The sequence below is a fragment of the Ictalurus punctatus genome, chromosome 8 (assembly GCF_001660625.3).
Source record: "Ictalurus punctatus breed USDA103 chromosome 8, Coco_2.0, whole genome shotgun sequence".
NCBI lineage: Eukaryota > Metazoa > Chordata > Actinopteri > Siluriformes > Ictaluridae > Ictalurus > Ictalurus punctatus.
In genome coordinates this window covers 16,504,320-16,526,109 of record NC_030423.2, presented here as the reverse complement: position 1 = coordinate 16,526,109, position 21,790 = coordinate 16,504,320, and the positions used below count along the sequence as shown (strand labels likewise).

At 38.3% G+C, this 21,790-nt stretch overlaps 1 protein-coding gene across 2 annotated transcripts; it reads right to left on the bottom strand.

Annotated features, from left to right (window-relative positions):
* Positions 1–1,778: 1,778 nt before the first annotated feature.
* mfge8b (milk fat globule EGF and factor V/VIII domain containing b) lies at positions 1,779–20,760 on the bottom strand. 2 transcript variants are annotated; one of them, XR_001813373.3, is made up of 11 exons: positions 20,583–20,760; positions 14,310–14,435; positions 14,075–14,194; positions 8,496–8,609; positions 8,085–8,266; positions 5,651–5,806; positions 5,407–5,551; positions 3,821–4,005; positions 2,668–2,823; positions 2,025–2,355; positions 1,779–1,873 (listed from the first exon to the last, which is right to left on the bottom strand). XR_001813373.3 is itself a non-coding variant. In XM_017473969.3 (10 exons), the coding sequence occupies exons 1-10, from the start codon at positions 20,662–20,664 to the stop codon at positions 2,212–2,214; spliced, it is 1,410 nt and encodes a 469-aa protein (XP_017329458.1). In that variant the 5' UTR covers positions 20,665–20,760; the 3' UTR covers positions 1,779–2,211. The 2 variants fall into 2 exon arrangements, 1 of the variants encoding a protein (XP_017329458.1); XM_017473969.3 differs by having other exon boundaries at positions 1,779–2,355.
* Positions 20,761–21,790: the final 1,030 nt, after the last annotated feature.

The window sequence follows — 21,790 nt, the reverse complement described above, 5'->3', positions numbered from 1 at the left end:
AACATGTATCAAAGTTGGTAAAGGTTTGTTTCAAAATACAGAACGAGTTGAGCAAGTTTCTCCATGAATTTAACAATGGATGACTTCCTCTATAGACACATTTAGTGGTTTTCCAGCTAAAATTTTGCCTGATAGTTGGTTCAGCATAACTTTGTTATTCCAGGAATGAGTCCTTCCTGGAGGTGCCATGCTCAAATTGACATTTTCCTGCCATTCTTTGGTCCCCCATTCTTCCTGCTTCAACCTTGGAACAAGGCTTCTATATACTGCACCTAGTTAATCAACATGACAGACAATAGAACACTGGTTCTTTTGGAAACCATGCCAGACAGAGAGATCTTTATATCCTGTTTGGTTCAGGCTTCTCTATAACAAGCTAAGGCCGTTATAGAGCACAGACAGTGACTTGAGGGGGAGGGAAAATGAAAGAAAAAAAAAAGAATGGAAAAATGACATTCACAACATGGGACCAATTCAGCACAGTCAATTACGTGCCAAGGTCAATGTATGGAAATTGAGGACTCAACGAATAGCATTATCTATTTTAGCTTTTTATTCCTTTTTTTTTTTTTTTAGTTATTAAGAACATGAAATACGTTAAGATACACTGAAGAATTTAATCAAATCTTAGCATGTTACTCAATAGGTTACAAAAAAATAAGACAGCAAAAAAAAAAAAAAAAAAAAACATACTGAATTGGGTTAAAGTTTTCATTGTGAAGTAGAAAACCACTGATAAAAGCTTACACTAACATTGATTAAATACTATGGATTTTTTTTAAAAATACTACCAACTTCCTAAATACACAACCATTTTAATTGTCATAATATTGTTCATTATTTTTCATCACCTACTAGTATGTCCAAATCCTCATCTAAAATAATAATAATAATAATAATAATAATAATAATAATAATAAATAATAATAATTTTCTTGGCATTTCCCATTAATATTAATGCTTGCATCATATTGCACAAACCCATAATTTATAATTCATAGGGGTTGTTGGGGAGGAGGGTCACATCACAACACCATGAGAATATTATGTAGATTGGGGAGGGCAGCGCTTCAGTGCAAACTGTACAAGTCATTGCAAAATTAGATTTCCACCCCTTTACTGGGGGCTGATTTTAATAAGAAGCTTCAGTTTTGCTGCTGAGCCACTAGAAATTCAAATATTACTGATGCATGACTGAATATATTAGATACATGTAATTTATCAGACTGAATGTATAATAACATTCAAAGCAGCAAGAGGACACGCGTTCCATTTCATGGAATTAACATGAAAATTTCAATCACTTTGGTATTTATGCAATTATAATATTCAGAGGTGATAAAATCACTCTGAAATAAGCCATTTATTTAGTTTTAAATCAGTAGCACATTGCAATTGATTCAACTCTACCTGAGAAAGATCCATGGCAGTGTTGGGCCAAAGCATTAAGGTACAATAATACTGATCAATTGATTACACCTTACTTTTTTCAAATGATATTTTACAATATTAATGTAATAATATAATGAAAAAAAAATGTTTGTTAGAAAATTTCAAGAAATAAAGCTTCCTTTAAAAAAAAAAAAACCCACACACGTGAGTCATTAAACACCACATTTTACAGTCACTTAAAAAAAAAAAAAAAAAAAGAATGAAAGAAAAAGAAAAAAAGAAAAAGAAGATCTTGCTATGGGCTACTCACAAACTTGTACACTTACAAAATTAAAGAACTACAACTGGCAATTTATAACTAAATAACTGACACACACTGCTGAGACTATTTAATATGTGACCCATTTATTCTGTACAATAACGCATTTAATCAAATATATCTTCAATCTTCTTCAACATGGGCCACTGTCTATACATCAGCCTAGATAAAGGAACATGAACATTTAGTTTCTGCAAGATTTTTTACCACAAAATGTATTAATGGATCTTTTTGGGATTTCAGTTTACACTATCAGTTGTATTGGTCATGCCAAAAAAACAATTTACTGCTTAGTGAGTTGAACAGAACTTACATGGCATGGTTTGTCTTTATAAGCAGGACATCCCTGAAGTGCTGGTAAGCTCAAGTCCCTGTTGTTCTCATTAGGATTATATTTCTTCTTGTGGTCTTAGCGCCCTCTGGTGCTGGTAGTGAGTCAGTGCATTAAGTGGCTCAGGAGGGATGGAGGGATTGAAAGGAGATAGCAGGGAGGGGGTGATTTAATCCTCACAGCCCAGCAACTCCATTCGCAGCGTGATGCTCTCATGCCACTCCCACGGGAGCACACGGACAAATCGGGCGTAGAAAGGCGGGTCAAACACGTTCTTTTTGTGCACATTGTTATCGCTGTTGCCAGGGAAGATCTGCAGGTAGAATGAAGAAAAATTAAATGCAAAGGAAAAGAAACCTAGAACTTTGCTTGAAAAGGCTGTGTGCATGCATCTGACCACTGGCTTTCTTAGTTTCTACAGAACAGGTGGTTATTCCGAATAGAGCCAAATGGCCTAGGCATCAAACATAACGCGTCACATTTGTCTTATTCCTCCATACGCATTTTCACATGCATGGAAAAACAGCACTTATATGTATAATCATTAATAATTTTCCAACAGCCACAGAGAAGCACAAAATCTTGAAAATGAAGTGGCCTCATGTGTAACAGATGAGTGTCTGACCTTGTCAGTGTTTTTTTTGTCATCCTTTACCACAGTCCAGTTCCGCCCGTTGTCACTGTAAGCCACTTTGTAGGCCGAAACAAACTGCACGTTTCCAAAGTCTTTAGCGCCCTGAGTGATGATTCCTGTGATCCGCTTAGGGGAGAGCAAGTCCACCTAATGAAATTACAAAACAGTTTAACAGGACAGCTACACAGATAAGTATTCTTTAACGCACTATTAAAATAAATAAATAAATAAATAAATAAATAAATAAATAAATAAAATTTAACACCACATACCAATACTGAGTAAGCCTATAATAAAAAGTTTAAAGTATACAGTCAGTGAAGGTGTATATTTGCTTCTTATGGCCAGAATTATATTTGGGGTCTGTAGGTAAATACTATTCCAAGCACAATCCTGGCGTACATCCTGCTGTTCAACTTGTGTTTTTACCCTACTTACGAACTTGGAAGCAACAAACCAACAGGCAACAAGCAAATTTTTATGAACTTGTGTGAAATTAATTAAAATTCTCAGTTCCATATTAGTTAGTTATGATGCAGTAAAAGTGAAATATCCACAGTAAAATGAAAAAGACCACAATAAACAACAAGGGAAGTCACACAAAAGACAAATGACTTGAGCTTGTGTGAGTGTAATGTGAATGTTATGATAACATGGCAGTTATAAGCCTCTGTACTCAAGGGGGCACTAAACACAGTGTCAGTAAACCAGAAATTAGGCCTGCATCTCTCACATTTTACAGGTTAAATGAGGATCAACACTTAATATTTCTGGACAATGGCTGTGAACTGTGATGAGTTTCTTCATGTGTGAGAACCCACATTTCTTGTGCTACAGCAGCTATTGCTGCAACACTTGCATTGCAATATCAATTTTATTTTGACAGTTATTAACACTACAGTAAGTGAAATCAGTGTAAAGCATTTATGCTTGGAAACTTCCATGGAATATGTTTCTGGCCTTAATGTCGCTCTATGATAATGATAAAATAATGTCATTTGATCCACATGACAACTGGGACATACTTCAATCTATTGAGTTGTATCTATATTCATCCATCCATCCAGTCACATTTTCTCCACTGAAAACATCTCAAGTGGTTGGTGGTATTTTTAGTTATGTATGTACAAAGTGCCACGTTCACCTGTAGCCACTCCGATCTGCTGTTGGTGGCTGCAGTCCAGGCGTTGGTCTTGCCCTGCTTGTCCAGGCGGGCATAGTGTGGATGCCAGGTGAAGGCCTCAATGCCCCACGTGCGGAATGAGCTGGAGCTCGAGAGTTGAGCATCTCCAATCAGCCGTGACTTGAAACCCAGTGGCTCTGAGCAACCTATGACATTAAAATAGATTTGCCATGTTTACATGTAAAGATTTATCAATCTGAATGAATTCATTCTGATTGCAGACAGTGAATATACTGTCTATGTATCCTAAACTGGGCAGTCTGTATAAAATCTCTGTTTGTATGAATGTTATAATTAATCTGATCAAACGTTATGTGGATGCAGGGAATACGGTTGTCAAGGTTATCATAACAACTACGACCATGCGAGTCCAATCTACATCCCATGTTCCATATTTCTGTTGAATGTCTGAAATTCCAGGTGAGGTCGGTTTGCACCCTGCAGCTCCTTCAAAATTTTAGTTTGATGCCATTTCAACTGCACAATTATTTTAACTATGTTCATACTGGACAGCTTGAAAAGGTGAACGTTGTGAAAGCACATACAAATTCCAATAGTGAAAGTAAATCAGACACAAAGGATTACATGACTATTATTCTTCTATTTAATGGATTACTAATATAATTACCTGGTCATTCTATCAGATAGGTATTTCATTTTGATTGGCCACAATCAGTTTACTCTATTCCAAAGTGAGGTGCACACATTGCACAATGTTTTGTAATTCCAAATGAGCAGTTAGGATAAAGTAAGAGATACAGGGAGGATGAGATTTAAAATAAAATAAAAAATAAAATAAAAAACAAAACAAACAACCCCACACACCACAGTGTGAAGCATATCAGCCTTGCGAGGACAGATCAGAAGGACAATGAAGTGTTTCAAGCCTTTATACAGATTTGCAGCGTTAGCCATATGGGTGATGGGGTGTGTATGAATTGCATGCATGCGAGAGCAAGTATTCTTCTGTGATGCATGCAAATAAGCACATAACGAGACAAAACTGCTAAACGTATATAAATGTACTGGTGTCCTATTACAGTAATAACCATAATGATTATGTAGTGTTTGTGACCAGACATTAGCAATAAATGAACAGCTCTGAATAACCATAATGGAATGTGCCTCACGTCATAAGATGCGATTTATTATACCGAGAGGTTAGGTTTGTTCCAATATTTCAGCCATGTTCTCTAAAAAATGTAATGCCTGACCATTTTTGTACTCATAGAAATATTAGCTGGCTAGAGTCCCAGGCTGGGCAAAGTCTCTTCTTTTGAACTGGCTCTTCAGGCCAAAGAACCTCTTAAGTTTAATCACATTGTCATGATGGCAAATGAGGAAGAGTTTCATGTCAGTTTGGATTTCACGTCGTATAATTTTGTTTTGGAAGTGGATTTAAAAAAAAAAAAAAAAAAAAAAAAAAAAATCAAATCAATCACATTCCCTATGATTTAAACAACTTCCTAACATTTTCTTTGGGGAACTGTGCATTTGTAATGTTTACTGCATACAATGCATGGATAGAGTGTATTGTTTTAGTATACCGCTGAGTTCGCAGCCCACTAGCTCCATTCTCAGCGTGCAGGCTTTGCGGCACACGATGGGCAAAATGCGGATGTACTGAGCGATTATGGGTGGTTCAAATAGATTGGTTTTTGTGCTGTCATTGTCCACATTCCCCACAAAAATCTGCCAGGAGAAAACAGATTCAGGTTAGAGATATGCATATGTGGTTGATCTTCAGAGCACATCGTAGACTAGAGGACTGTGCGTGAATGTTTAGCTCACCACGTCCTTCTTCTGACCATTGCCTCTGTACGTACTGTACATGTGTCCATCTGAACTGTAAGCCACCTTAAACTGTTTGATGAACTCCGCAGTGCCAACACGACTGGCACCCTGAGTGATGATACCAGTGAAACGCATCAACCTCTGCATGTTGAGCTACACAAACACACAACCAAGAATAACGGTCATTCATTGTAAAGTCAGATAAACCCAAAGGGCCTCATTTACCAAGCTGGATATGAATTTATTTATTCATAAATCCTTTAAACAGGGGCATGTACATAAATATAATATTACTGACAACCCAATTAGTTCAGAAAAATGTTTGTATACTTTATGAGCTTCACACAGTTTGTGTAAGCCTTGACTGACAGGCTATAAATCTTCTACTTGACAGAGTTAGTGTAAATTTCTATATAGTTTATGTTGACAAGTTTAATTAGCTTATTTTTTTCCAGTTACACAAACATAAGTCTAACCATTCACTTAGGACAAACTAAACGGGAATCTATAAAAGGAGTCAGAGTTACAGCACTCTCCACTTATATTGGCACCCTTGGTAAATATGAGCAAAGGCAGCTGTGAAAAATCGTCTTTATCGTTTAACCTTTTGATTACAAAAATAAATAAATAAATAAATATAAAAATTCACAAATATACTCTGCTGTCATGGATATCAAACAATTGCAAAGACATCCAAAAATAAATAAATAAATAAATAAATAAATAAATACATACATACATACATACATACATCTCTTTGTTGCACACTTATGTTTAACAATTATTGGCACATTTTTATTCAAAACTTGCTACTACCTTGGCAAAGGGAGGTAGCAAATTTTCTTCTCCTATAATCCCTGATGAGGTTGGAGCATGGCAAGAGATCGGAGACCATTCCTCCATACAGAATTTCTCCAGATTCTTCTAATCAAAAGGTCCACGCTGGTGAACTCTCCTCTTCAATTCACTCCACAGGCTTTCTATGGGTTTCAAGTCAGGGCACCGGGATGGCCATGACAGGAGCTTGATTTTGTGATCAGTAAACCATTTTTGTGTTGATTCTGATGTATGTTTTGGATCATTGTCCTGCTGGAAGATCCAACCATGGCCCATTATAATCTTTCTGGCAGAGGCAGTCAGGTTTTCATTTAATATCTGTTGATATTTGATAGAATCCATGATGCCATGTATCCTAATAAAAAAATTCCAGGTCCTCTTTCAGAAAAACAGTCTCAAAACATTAAAGAGCCACCACCATATTTAACGGTGGGCATGAGGTACTTTTCCATATGGCTACCACTCTGTGTGCGCCAAAACCACCTCTGGTGTTCCATCTTGGTTTCATCTGACCATAGAACACGATCCCATTTGAAGTTCCAGTAGTGTCTGGTAAACTGAAGACGTTCGAGTTTGTTTTGGATGAGAGTAGAGCCTTTTTTCTTGAAACCCTTCCAAACAATTTGTGGTTATGCAGGCAACTTCGGATTGCAGATTTGGGTACTTTCTGACCCCAAGATGAAACTAACTTCTCCAAGGATCACAGATTGCAAATTGCAGATTTTTTTTGGCCACTCAAACCATCCTCTTCACAGTGCATTGAGACAATATAGACACACATCCAATTCCAGGTTGATTCATAACATTTCCAGTTGACTGGAACTTCTTAATTATTGCCTGGATGGTGGAAATGGTCATTTTCAATGCTTGTGTTATTTCCTTATAGCCACTTCCCATTTTGTGAAGCTCAACAACCTTTTGCTGCACATCACAGCTCTATTCCTTGGTCTTACCCACTGTTATGAATGAATAACGGAATTTGGCCTGTGTTACCTCATTTATACCCCTGTGAAACGAAGTTATGTTTGAATAATTTCCTGTTCCTAGTCACCCAGGTGTACAAACATTTTTTTTTTTTACATATCAATGAGAATATACTTCAAATATATTTCTCTCATATGAATTAATAAGGGTGCCAATAATTGCTGCACACCTATATTTAACAAAGATTTTTTTTATTTTGATAAACCTATATATTGTTTGCAATTGTTTGATATCCATGAGAGCAGAGTATTTTTGTGCATTTTTTTTTTAAACAAAAGATTTTTTAAAAACCCTGGACTTTTGGCTTCACAGCAAGGGGTAATTGTGACATTTTTAACACTGTGAGCTTTGCCTTTTATGGAGTTCTGTGGAAACCACTAAATATAAATCAGGTGTGCAGTAATGCACTTGGTAATTTACAGGCGATTGGTATTTAACAACATACAAATATGAAGAAAATTTGTGTTACCAAATCTTTTGTAAATCTGGTTGGACTTTAGTTCATTTGGTCTATGAAAACATATAAACACACCTTAAGAATAAATGATAAATAAGGCCCAGGGTCCTGTTTACATATCCAAGTCTCATTTTAAAAGCCAGAATTCTGCACCTCAATCCAAGGATTCCTGTCATGTGTCGCCGAGGTCCATGCATTCACCAGGCCTTTGTTGTTGAGACGGGCCAGCTCAGGCCCCCAGCGCTGTAATCCCAAAATGCCATAATACACAGAGGAGGCGGTGATCTGAGACTCCGCAATGCCACCACCCTCCAACCCCAACAGAGAGATACAGCCTGCAAAACAAAATGACACATTAAACAACCTGTTCACACACGTAGGAGACAGACAGTGAAGCAGACAGATGGACTAACAGTGTGAGGGTCACACTCATGGGGAGACATGCAGTCACATGGATGGATGATGAGGTCATCAGAAACTGGAGATGAGAAGCTATACATTCTTATTTCACTGCAAGTGTCCTAATGGGACATATCAAATAAAGCAGTGTGGAAGTCCACTCACGCAGGTGGCAGTGTTTCCCAACATAAGGGGATGGGCATTTACAGTAGAAATCTCCATCAAGATCTTGACATGAACCCCCATTTTGGCATGGCTGAGCAGCACAGTCATTCACATCTGTGAAGAGATCACACACACACACACACACACACACACAATGTCTCATGATAGCATCAACACTGATATTGACAGAATATTCAATATTCATTAACATTCTTGACATTTCATTAGGTGCAGTTCTCCAGGTGAGCTACAGATGGCACTCTTGTCATCAGTAACATGTGTGATCCATTCCAGAGACTGTAAAATCCATTTAGCCTTGCAAAACGGTTTAAAAGAAATAATTTTAAAAAATTTAATATAGTTAGATTTTCTGTTCAAATTATGTACTTGGTCCTCTGAAATGCTCAGAAGATCAGATCTGAGTGATCATACATCAAGATAATGAGCTTTTATACTGATTATGAAGTGAAATTATAGAAATTCAAACCACTGTGGCATCTCAAACTTACACACAGTGCTATAAACTCAAGACTCCAGTCGTCCCACTGTGGAACTGGGAAAATTAAGACTAAACTGGACAGAAAATTAACTTCATAGAGCAACACTGTTCTCTGAGCTCTGAGGGATATTGAGGGGACAGTCCATGAAGTACCACAGGAGAAATAAAAGAAGAATATTACTAGCATTTTAATCATTTGGGGAACATTCATAAATGTTATGATCTATTTATTTATTTATTTGTTTGTGTTTGTTTATAAATCAATCAATCAATCATTAATTAATATGGCAAGGCGGTGGCTTAGTGGTTAGCACATTTGCCCCACACCTCTGGGGTTAGGGGTTCAAATCCTGCCTCTACCGGTGTGTGCAGAGTTTGCATTTTCTCCCAATGCGTCAAGGTACACCAGGCACTCCGGTTACCTACCACCGTCCAAAAACATGCGTTGTAGGCTGACTGGCATTTCCAAATTTTCCATTGTGTGTAAATGCGTGTGTGAATGTGTGTGCGATTGTGCCCGGAGATGGATGGGGCACACTCTGGACAGGGTGCAAAAGTTCCCTGGGATCGGTTCCAGGCTCCACCGCAATTCTATGCAGGATAAGCGGAATGGAAATATACGGCAAGATTTTCACTGATGGTAGAATGATGTTTTAAAATAATTAAATGACAATTTTTGAATACCACCACATCTACTACTGCCTGGATCCACCCAAAACACATGAGCATCTAACTTTCCATTTTAATTATCCAGATAATGTGACTATTTAGCAAATTTCCTCATTCCCTTGAAATTATTTCCTGGCTACATGACAGTATTTAGGGATAATTTTACACAAAAGCAGTACATCTCATGCACTATTAACAGCCTTCTCACTCTTCTGTCAATCCAGCAAAAGCCCACAATGATGAAAAGGAAATCGAAGGATTATGTGACCAAGCGCACAGATGGAGTGTTTGACCAGTCAAGAGCCAAGACAGCACAAGCTGAAAGCCACTCAAAGTATGAGGTCAAAACTGAAACAGTTACAATTTCTAAAAAGGTGCCAATAATCCACAGAGAACATGAAATGAAACCAAACTTTCATGTCCTACCTATAAAACAAAACTCAGATCATTGCACGCACACAGATGCAACACGCACAACACTTCTGTTCCTCAGCAGCATGGTTACAAGACTTTAAAAACACGCATTGTATTTCTTTAATAGTTCATTAAAATGTCCAATATTACAATGGGGGGGGGGGGGGGATCTTGGATTGTAGTCGTTTCTATTTTCAAGTTTTACAAGACCTCTAATTTTCCTGCTTTCTCACTCATCTGGTTTTGACCTCTGTTTTTGGATTATGAATTTATCTCTGCTGAATTTGACCACCTGCGTTTTGACCCCAGCTATGGATTTGGATCACGCTTCTTGGATGGTTACAAATAAGGAGACTCAGCACTTCCCTTCCTGCTGACTCAGGTTCCCATTTGTTACAAGTTTTATTGCTCGTTAGATAATATTGCAGTATGTTTAAGTTTATCTAAGCAGTTGTGGCTCGGAAATTCAGCCACTTGAGAGACTGTGCTGTTTATTCAGCATGACACTCCATACATGGGTTTTGCAAAACAGGAACTAGTACTTTCATGATCATAGAAATAAAGTGATAGAACACGTAGATCCTTACAGCTCAAACCTAAAGCTCACTTTGCAGATACAGAACAGCTGCTTCACTGAAGCAGGGAATTTAACACACTGGTGTGTGAAGTCATTAGAGTGAACATCAATAGGAAAATGTTGGACGATGCATAATGCATAAAATGAAAGCTGATCCTGAGCTCATAATGCACTTTGACCCCGATCGATAGGAGACGAGGCAAGCATGCTCCTGCACGTGACTGGGAAGAGCAACGTCTGAGGGAACAGTCCAGCTGAATAGGCATTTACTTACTGGTGACAAAAAAAAGAGGTGTATGTGTGAGACACACACACACACACACACACACACACACACACACACACACACACACACACACACACACACACACACACGAGATGTGACTAAAGCACAGTCTGGTTGTCTATAGTAAAGGTGTCCCCCTAGGGAAAAGCAAGGAACAGTAGGTTAACAGAATGACGCACATCTGCAATAAAGCTTTGAATGCTGTTGCTGCAGCGCTCCATTTCTAAACCTGGCAACCGACCAAAAGCATATGTGTCGTAAATCATCACACAGAACTTCCTTCTCACCTATAAAAATTTAAGGCTGGCTACTGCTTTGGCTCTAAAGATCTTGGCAGGGCATTTTGTGAAACAGAAGAGAAGAGGCACAGAGAGAAACAGGAAAGACAGAGCAAAGACAAAATAAACATTCCAAGAGAATCGCAGAGACCAAGTTTCTCAAACAGAGCCGGAGCAGCAGAACACAAGATTAGCTCCGCCATGGAGTCCAGTCACGCAGCCACATAAACGTCCTGGTAAAGAACTCATAGATTCCAAATTATAGATTTCTATTTGCACTCCAAAAAAAAGAAATACATCATTTCCACTATTCCTCCACACTTATTACATGAACACAAACTGCTTCCAAAACTGTACTAATGCCGACACTCTACAACAGGTTCCATCCTATTTTAGGAGAGTTAATATGGCTAATACTTCACCATATAAAAGCTTTTGACACAGATTTCATGGTCTCTCACTGAGCTTTCAGGGTAATTTCACACCAGCAATATAACGTTCCCATCAGCCAAGAGGAAAGACTGTGACAGTGTCAGAGTTGACTTAATTCACTCTTCCGCCTCCAACTCCATTTTACCCCAGCAACAAGGCGAGTGTGTGATGGCGTGGGTGTGATACGCAGTAGGCCTTTCCCTGTTGGCTGGACAACCGTGTGTGTTTTTACAGTGTGGATGTGTGTGTGTGTGTCACAGACATGTGTGTTGGCTTTGTGCTGGGAATAAGTTTGTATTTAAAGTATAGAGAGGTTTTGTGTGTGCACTCAGGCACACATTAGCTTTTATTCTTCGGAAATACATGCTACCAAAACTGAGCTTAACATAACCGTGTGCAAATTTTATAAACAGTAAATAATGCAGTATGGGTAAATTGCCACAGCTCAGTGACTCAATATCAAAGGACTTGGTCACTCCAAATTCCAGTTGACCAGGCATTTATGGTGTTGTTCTATGATCTGATCACCCATGAAATAAGGCGGGGGCTGAGAACTGATTTCCATGAGCTGTAAGCCGTAATCAAGATTTATGGGGCAGCTGTGGCTCAGGTGGTAAAGCGGGTTGTCCGCTAATCGTAGGGCTGGCGGTTCGATTCCCGGCCCACATGACTCCACATGCTAAAGTGTTCTTGGCTTGGGGTTCAAGACAATGAACCCCAAGTTGCTCCCGATAGCAAGTTAGCGCCTTGCGTGGCAGCTCTGCTACCATCGGTGTGTGTGTGTGTGTGTGTGTGTGTGTGTGTGTGTGTGTGTGTGTGTGAGTGAGTGAGAATGGGTGAATGAGACAGTGTAAAGTGCTTTGGAAAAAAGTGCTATATAAAAGTATTACCATTTATATATAAAAAAAAAAAAAAGGGGTGAAATTTCACTTTATGCGTAATAAATCTAAAAAAAAATGAAAGTTTAACTTTCTGACTTAAATAATGGGAAATTAACTTTTCCACAATATTAAAATATTTTGAGATGCACCTGTAGATAACCTTAAGGCTAACATAATCCTATTAAAGCCAAAAAACTTAAAAATTGATTTGGGACTTTAACATTGCTTTATGTTTAACACAAATTTACCCCACATTAAAGCATAACATTTCCCATTTAATTATCCTTCCCATTATCTCTATTATTAACAATATCTGTAAGAAGAAGGAGAATAATAATAATAATAATAATAATAATAATAATAATAATAATAATAATAATAATAATAATAATACCAATTAAAATGTCTCATAAATGCTATGCATTTAACGGCTCGATTGGAACTTTAATATAAATTGGAGTTTAATGCAGATAACATTTATGGTCAATCAAGTCATATGAATACGTTTATAAATAAGGATCTGGCATGTTTCTTCATGGCTGAACCTGATCCACCAATTAGGAATCAGCTTAAAACTATGCTTTTTTTTCTGCCAAAGAACTCTTCATTCTTGTCTTATCTGAAGACAAACACAACAGATGCTTCTTCGGTTACTTCTAAATATTCACCATGAAAATCCACAGCCTCCTTGATCTCCAACTACAGACGGTAACTACAGCCTAAGGATGAGGCTTGTTGTTTACACACCCACACACATAACGAAGCTCAATCAAATCATTATAATTGACACAACCAGATGGAAACTGGAAACAAATTGACATGGAAGGTCACTGCTCTATCATCAGTGCTGGAGATTTTAGCGAGCTTATGCTGTTAACTTAATAAATCTTGACTTGTAAATATAAATGCAAATAAGACTTTAAATTAAGAGAGCATTTCCACCCACATGGTTTCTTCTCAGGGAGAATCTTTATCCAAAACATGAAATAATTTTTAAGCGAATACATACAATAAATAAGGCATAAAAACATGGCAGGTAAACAAGTTACTTCCTGTTGTCACTTAGTTGCAGCAGCTATAAACTTGAAAATTGGTCATTACATCACGAGACACTCTTTCCTCTCTTGAAGTCAATGAGACTCCGATTATTCTTTCTGATGGTAGCAGCTTGGTTTGCCTCTGTCCTGCCCCTACACCAGCAATAAAAACCAACAGTTACTTAAAGTGAGGACAGAGCCACACTACTGTACTGCTACAGCTGAGGATTTGCCATCTACCACCAGAATATCCTGAGGCCCACTGGGTCAAACACAGGCCTCAGTATCTCACTGTAATCAGTCAAAATCTCAGGACAGGAACATCTGCATCTGATTCTAGGTCCTTGTTATTCTACAAATATTCGTTTATACTGATAAGAAGGCTGTGCTGGTTGCATCAAACCCATTATGCTTCTTGTTATCAGCACTGAATGTCAGACTGAATTACTATGTTATGGTTTTCCTTATGGTCTGTGAAGATGTTTAGGCTGGAAAAGAATTCTTACTGTTTTCACACTGGATGCCATCAAAGCCTTTCAGACACTTGCACAAAAACCCCCCGAAGACATCTCCTCTCTGAGGCTCACAGATACCATCATTTTTGCATGGGTTAGGATGACAAGGCCCTGTGAACGAAGGTCAAAACATGTGGAAGAACAGATAATCTGATAAACTGAACACACCACTCTGCTGATCTACATCTACCACTATTTCACAGTATGTGATTGTTAAACACATTACCAGGCTCTGTCTCATTGCAGGTTTCTCCCGTAAAGCCATCTGAGCAGATGCAGATAAAGGAATCTTTCCCTGCTGCAGTCACACACGTCCCGCCATTCTGACACACATTCACCTTACAGGAATCACCTGTGAAAGAGGAAATAAAAGATTTTCAGTTCAGTTTACTTATGTTCCCCAGGTGAATATTTTCAGTACAAGACTGCGGTGATGTGAGCGCGTAGTGACCTGGGAAAACCCTTCAGGTGGTTATTTTGAAGAAAATATGTTAACAGTTTCTACTACACATAGTTCTGAAAAATACAGATTTTCCTGAACTTAAATGTTTCTCTTTATGTACCTCAACCAATGACTGTGTCTGTGTGTGTGTGTGTGTGTGTGTGTGTGTGTGTGTTATATATATATATATATATATATATATATATATATATATATATATATATATATATATATATATATATATATATATATATAAAGTATGCGTCATGTCATGGATTCAAAAGTAAAGCAAAAATGTGTCCTCTAGTGGCTGGCTGCTGTCCAACTTTTAATCCCACTAATTCCCCATGTTACTGAATGGAGAGCATAACTTTCAATTTGAGTTACAGCTCCACAAACGATTTTCAGGAATAGTGGTCTTTTGTTTTAAAGGTCAAATTCAGTTGACCTTGATAAGCGCCCTCAAATTATTCCTTATAATAAATGTGTTTTATAGGAGGCACAGTGCGTTAGTGGTTAGAATGTTTGCCTTGTACCTACAGGGTTGCAGGTTCAAACCCTGCCTCTGTCCTGTGTGCATAAGGTTAAGTTCTAGCATTTCAAATTAACACCTTAACACCAAAATCACATTTAAGGATTTTATTCTAATTCCACTGAAAGAAGCCCTGCCTACCACCACATTTTTAACTTAAAATATTAATGAAAAAACAACAAATTTTAAAGAACTCCAAGTTAACAATGGGAAATTAGTTAGTATTTTAATTATCAGCAAAATACACATCAGTCTCATCACCCGATGTAAAAAAAGTCACTCACAGTCACTCAGTCTCTTTAACGACTACTTTCTGTTAGAACTAATATTGGTGAGGAAATAATTCATGATTAATGCAGTGAATTAATTCCGTGATTAATATATTTTACCAAAACTATATGGAAATAATGTTTGCTTAAACTACATTACTGGCATAAAACTAAATTTTGGCTAAAATCTAATTTTCCACCTATTCCAGCCGGACACCCACCACACACACACACACACACACACACACACACACACACACACACACACACACACACACACACACACACACACACACACACGGTGGTGGTGAGCAACCGTTTACGTCGTAATTAACACTAACCCAGGGCTGAGCACTTTCTGTTTACCGGGAAAAGAGAAGTAAAATCAACACTAGTCAACACAATATACTCCAATGTTTGGAACAAGCCTGATGCGCATGTCGTTGCCATGAGTGCGGACCCGAGTGCTAGATGCTTCCACAAAGACCACAGTATTGTGGCCATTGGTCAGCTTGTTAGTCAAAGTGTAGGCATGTGTATTAGAGACAAACATAATATTACAAAATGTGTTTTCTCCACCAGAAAATAAGTTTTATTTTATATTCCTTATATATCTTATGCTTTGAGAAAATCCAAAAGTGTGTGTGCGTTTGATATTGAAGTGAAAGCGGATCCACAGACACTCTGACTCTAAAAGGTTTTATCTTTTCAGTCAAGGATGGGTGGGTATATTTAGACACCTTAATGCAGAACCTACATTCCCACAAATCCACCATGAATCTGAAACATCTGTGAAGATCTTCCTGTCCTCCCTTGGCAGACTCCCAAAATACCAGCATTTTAAACACAGTTTCTATTCAAGGTAACATCCATGCTAAATTGTCATAATCTGTAAATAATTTGAGGCTTAATTACAGCTGCTATTTACAGTTGACTAATTTTTCATTGCATTGCAGGCTCACAGCATTCTTTGGAGGTTATTCACTCTGGAAGGATGATATGACCTTGGACATAGCAATCATTAATCAAATGTTTTGCTTATTTCTCTGAGTCATTAAATGCATTGCAACACCCACAAGCCAGGGATGCGTTCCCCCTGACTCTATGGACAAAACATTAATTCTTCTGAGGAATGACTTCAAACTTATTTTGTAATATAATCAAAAAAAAAAAAAAAAAAAAAAAAATCATATAGGATAGGCATGAAAACCTGCTCTGACTCTCAATACAGACTCTCTGATACTTAAAAACAATAGTCTTCACAGAATTGTTGCTGGAAGCACAAGAGGAAGTGTGCAACGCTGGTTTAAAGCTGATCGGCTAAATGCCATTCCTCCTTTACTTAAAACTGTGAAACTGTTTAACTTGCTTTAAGCTCAACACATTTCATGTACATAGGGCATTCATTCATTAATTCCTTCCCTGCATTGATAATTAATCCTTTCACAGTTCACAACACAGAAAACTAGTAGACACATTCAAGGTCTGAGAAAATAACAGACATCTGAGATAAATGAAGCAGCCTAATAATGACAAGTGTTACATAATTAAACACTTTAATTAGTAATTCTACATATTAACTTAATTGAGCATGTCTTTCTCCCCATTCATTCATGTTCCTCATAGGATTTAAAGTCATTTAAAGCAGGCACCAGCAGTGCATTACAGCAAAGGTATCGGCTAGAAAATTGGTTTGATCAGATGGAACATTTGGTCAGCATGCGATCATCTGGACTGATCAGTCAAGAGAGGAAAATTCTGGATAATTCCCTTTTCACCTGAATTCCCTTTCACCATGTGTTTTACCACAACCCATGGTAAGACACTTTTGCTATGGGATACATGTAAAGGCAAGCTTGCATGCATGAATACAACAGGTGTATTCATTTCTTTCTTGGATACAGAATGGGACAAAACGGGTTTTGGTGGAGATCAGTGACACAAGGCCAGATGATGAGTAATATGTTCTTACTGTGCTGAGGAACCATTATGGTATCAAACCCTCTCACGCTATATGACTCATAATATCACTACTCCAGATGGAAAAGCCATGAAAAATACAAGGAACAATTCAAAGTAAACAACGAGCTACTTAATATTATGGCTCTGCAAAAGATCCCCTTTTGTATTTTTCCAGATATTTATACTGCCTGTGAGTAAGAACTGATAGGTAATCCTAGCACACCTGACAGAATTTGTATAGTTCTTTGCCTTAGATTATCCATAGATTGCTGTTCTGCCTTGTAGTAGGACATGTCTAAAATGCTGTTTCATTGGAATTCAGAATTACAAAGTAGCCTTCAGTAGCATTCTTTCCAGCTGAAGGCATCACGCATTCTTTACCAAAGAGAAAACCTTCCACAGTCACATTAAGAACAGGTAGAAAACAAAAACAAATTGTGGGGCGCAGTATAAACATTATACACATCGAGAATGAAAGAGGACGCCCTTCCGAACACACTGCCAACATGCCAAGAGTAGAGACAGGAAATAGGAAGGCATGCTACAGTGAAGTCTGTAGTGAAGCAACAAGTTACACTGGAATAATCTGGGGGGAAGGGAAGGGGGGTGTTTGGCCCAAACAACTGCTCAGCCTTCAAGGACCCTTAAGATGGTTGAGTGGTGACTGGTGACCTTGTTTCCATCCTCAACCCTTGAGTTGCTTCTAGAATTGTTTTCACATAAGACATTATGAAGAGCAAGAACCAGAAATCAAAGACAGTTTTATTAGCACAAACAGTTCAAGACACTACATTTGACTTGAAGGGTTTGTTAAAATTTTAATTTGTCTTTATGCCTATATCAGTACACTGGGAACTAAGAATTCTGTTGAATTTTTATGATCAGCTTTGGTGTTGAAAGAACTGTGTGCTGAACAGTGCAGTAGCTTAGTTGCACATATAGACAACGTCCTGAAATGCCTACTGTCCGAGCTCAATCGCCCATTACCTCACAGAGCAGCTTAAAGCACCGGAGCACATGGAAGCTGGCTTTAAGATTCAGTGCCACAACACGTCCCATAATGGCCCACATCCAACATACTAGAAGCATGATGTGTCTATGTAGAAACAAGTGAATAAAGCACGGAAATAATAGAGATAAAGGCTGTAGAACTACATCTTCAGCTAGAACTTCTGAACAGCATATTTATCTGTTCTGAGAAACAACAAACAGCCCCTGAAATTGACAGAGATACCAACTCTTCTTAATGCAGCATATATGCAGTTCTTATACCACCTTATCTAGGCCAAAATAACAAAAGACGCACGTTAGTACAGGATCAAAATAAGAACACTGTCAAAGTTTGTGAGGCATCTGGAACATGGGAATAATCATTTAAAAATTCAGTACAGCAGATTGGAAAGTGGGACAAGAGACATAGACAGAGGGGGCTCAAAAGAGAAATGCCATGTTGCTGAAGCTAAAAATGGAACACTGATTAGACACTATAGAAAATTAATCAGAAAGGAAGAAAATGCTGATTGGACTTAGTGTTGGAAGTCAATTCATCAGAACAAATGAGGTCATCCCCTGAGGACAAGACCCCTTTGCCAGATGGCAAAGGCCATGCAATAGTTTTGAAATTGCTGCAAAAGAGAGGTGCAAAAGACTGTATGGTCACTAAGTCTATATTTAGACTTCACTCTCTTCACTGACTGGAGAGGTTTCTGTTTGTTTCACCTCCTTCATCTATGTGAACAAGACAGGAAAACAGCACAGCAGCATGGAGGATAGTAGCACTTCTCTCACCACATGTGTGAAGAGTGATAGCTCACTGCTTAAGACAGTGGACTTCTGTTTGGAAGTTTATGAGTTCAAATCCCAGCACTGCCAAACTGCCAGCAATGGGACCTTGAGCAACTGCTTAACCCTCAATTGCTCAGTTGTATAAATGAGATAAATCCAAGCTGCTCTGGATAAGGGCATCTGCTAAATGCAACACAACTGGGGGGAAAGATATTGCCAAAGAAATAAAGAAAACTCTAAGTGCATATCCAAAGCATCCACCGTGAAGACATCTGTCCAAGTCATGACCCAGATGAAGCTGTAAGAGTTCACTTGCCAACAACTCCAAATCTGGAGGGCGAGTCAGCCCACGCAAGTAGGAAGGACACAAAGTACACACAAGCACTGCTGCACTGGTCATTAGTGGTAGGAAGCGTCCAGGCTTTGTTGAGCTCCACTACATGTTTTGATGACCACCGCCAATGGAAATGACTCAGTGTTTTGGTCTCTGTGCCACACCTACAAATCCAAAACCAAGCCATGGCCTCAGGCATAACAGCACTTCCACACGAAACACAAATGCCTTCCAAATGCTTGACCTCAGTCAACGTTGATGAACACGGAAAACAAAAAACTTACACAAACATTACAAGGTAATCCTAACAGGAAGTGAGAAAACATTATTTTAAAAAAAATCTGCATCTGCTTTAAATCATATTCAATCATTTCTACCATAATTTACAAAAACTAAACTGTATCACTATCTGAATCTGGTCAGCCCAAAACTGGGTGGAAAAGAACTTACACAAACAAACACATCTCCTACACATCAGCCCAAAGAGCTTCTGATGGTCCTCCATGCCTTCAGGTCATTTCAATCCCAATAGAAATCAGGACAGTAGATTCCTTAGTCTAAACCTTTGAAAGACTACTTTAAATGTTCACACACATGCAAAGCCCTGGGTCAGGAACACTATGTCCTTGTATGAGCTCACACAACAGAAGATACTTTTATCCCTGAGAGTCAGCTACTATACATGTACAGATACTGGAGTTCTGTAATCCTTAAAAAGGTAGAATCCTTTCTTATAAGTACACAGTGCAGACAAATACATGAAGCACCATTTTCCAGGGACAGGACTGATTGGTTATTAATTGGTTATTAATTACTGATTGATAGTATTCCTAATAAAATGAGTTTGTTCATCTTAGGTTATTAATATTTCAGTAAAGTGCCTGTACATCTTAAAATATTTCTGTCAATGTGTGCAATGAAATACACAAATGATACAAGTATTGTAAAGATATGTTGGCCCCAAACAATTTGTTGATAAATTCATGCTTCCACGTGGTGACTGCCTCCCAAACACACTTAATGTTTTGACACACTGTTTAAAGCGGATTTTTCTCAACATGCACATCGGCTCCTCACACCAAGCTGCGTTGTGTTTCTAGCCTGTTCACACACTACACTTCTACTACACCTCTCACATTCTCTCTAATAAATCCAAACGGGGGAAAAGCACTTACCTCTCACCGCAGAGAAAGAAACAAAAACAAAGCAAGCGGCAAAAAGTGGTAAAAAAAGTGAGAAGGTTGAGTAAGTTCTCATGGTTCTGCTTGCAGTCCCGCTCAACTCTCTTGTGTGTTGTTTTGCGCGTCGAGATGAACCTGAATTGCGTTACGCCTGAGCTCCAGATTAAAAAGCGCGAGGGGGCAGGCCGCGATACTTGCGCTCCGCACGTGTGCTTGTCTTTTTAGCCAATCACGCCCTGTTCTAAAAGTGTAACCACGCCCACGTGGGCGTGACCAGTCGAAAAATAGCTCTGCGGCGCTACAGCAGCAATATGCATACACTTAGACTGATATCATACTGTAAACAAAACACTAAGACTAATTGATACATGTAACAACAACAATAAAACAACAACAACAACAACAATAATAATAATGATAATAATACAATTTATAGGCTACCTAATCAGGAATCACTTCATTCACCATATAAATTAAAAATGTATTAGGATATTTTCCTTGTGTTTGGTCCCATCACATAACATCAAACTCAGTAAACATACACATTCACATACTCATACACACAGCAGGATGAAAAAAAAGCAGCTGTAGGGTAACTATTCTGTGCAACTGTACATAACAAATGGATTATCAATACTGTTTAGTGAAAGTGGCTTGTGCAAGAACCTGAGGAGGACCATAATAACAGTAGTGCAATTCATTTGTACTCATTATCATTGTACAAATCATTTTGTAAACATTAATAAGTTTTTTGTGATAGTTAAGCTATATCAAACACAGTTTGAGAGATGAATTTTCTTATCTATTAAGTTGGGAGTTTGGACCATTTTCCTAAACATTTGAGTGCCAAAACAGATTACAATTAAACTACAGCTACAACTAGTTCTAAAGGTCTGGGTAAAATGAGTTTTGGGTGGGCAAAATACTGTATAAGTATGATCTTGCACAATGATGAATATGTCCATTAGACCATTTTCTGCACCTCTTATCTTACTCAGAACCCCAGGGGAGCCTGGAGCATATCTCAGGCAACTTGGAGCACAAGGCCCTTGGACACCCTGGACTGGGTGCCAACCCATTGCAGGGCACAAATGCACACGCACTCACACACCATGAACAATTTGGAAATGCCAATCAGCCTACAGTGCATGTCTTTGGACTGGGGAGGAAATTGGAGTACTTGGAGGAAACCCCCTAAGCAC

Bases quoted from the DNA above. Each gene is read 5' to 3' on its own strand.
- mfge8b (XM_017473969.3), bottom strand. From the start codon at position 20,664: ATGAGAACTTACTCAACCTTCTCACTTTTTTTACCACTTTTTGCCGCT. The intron at 14,195-14,309 runs GTAATGTGTTTA...CTTCGTTCACAG, and splicing joins CTGCAATGAGACAGAGCCTG to GGCCTTGTCATCCTAACCCA. The intron at 4,006-5,406 runs GTATACTAAAAC...TTAATGTCATAG, and splicing joins AGTGGGCTGCGAACTCAGCG to GTTGCTCAGAGCCACTGGGT.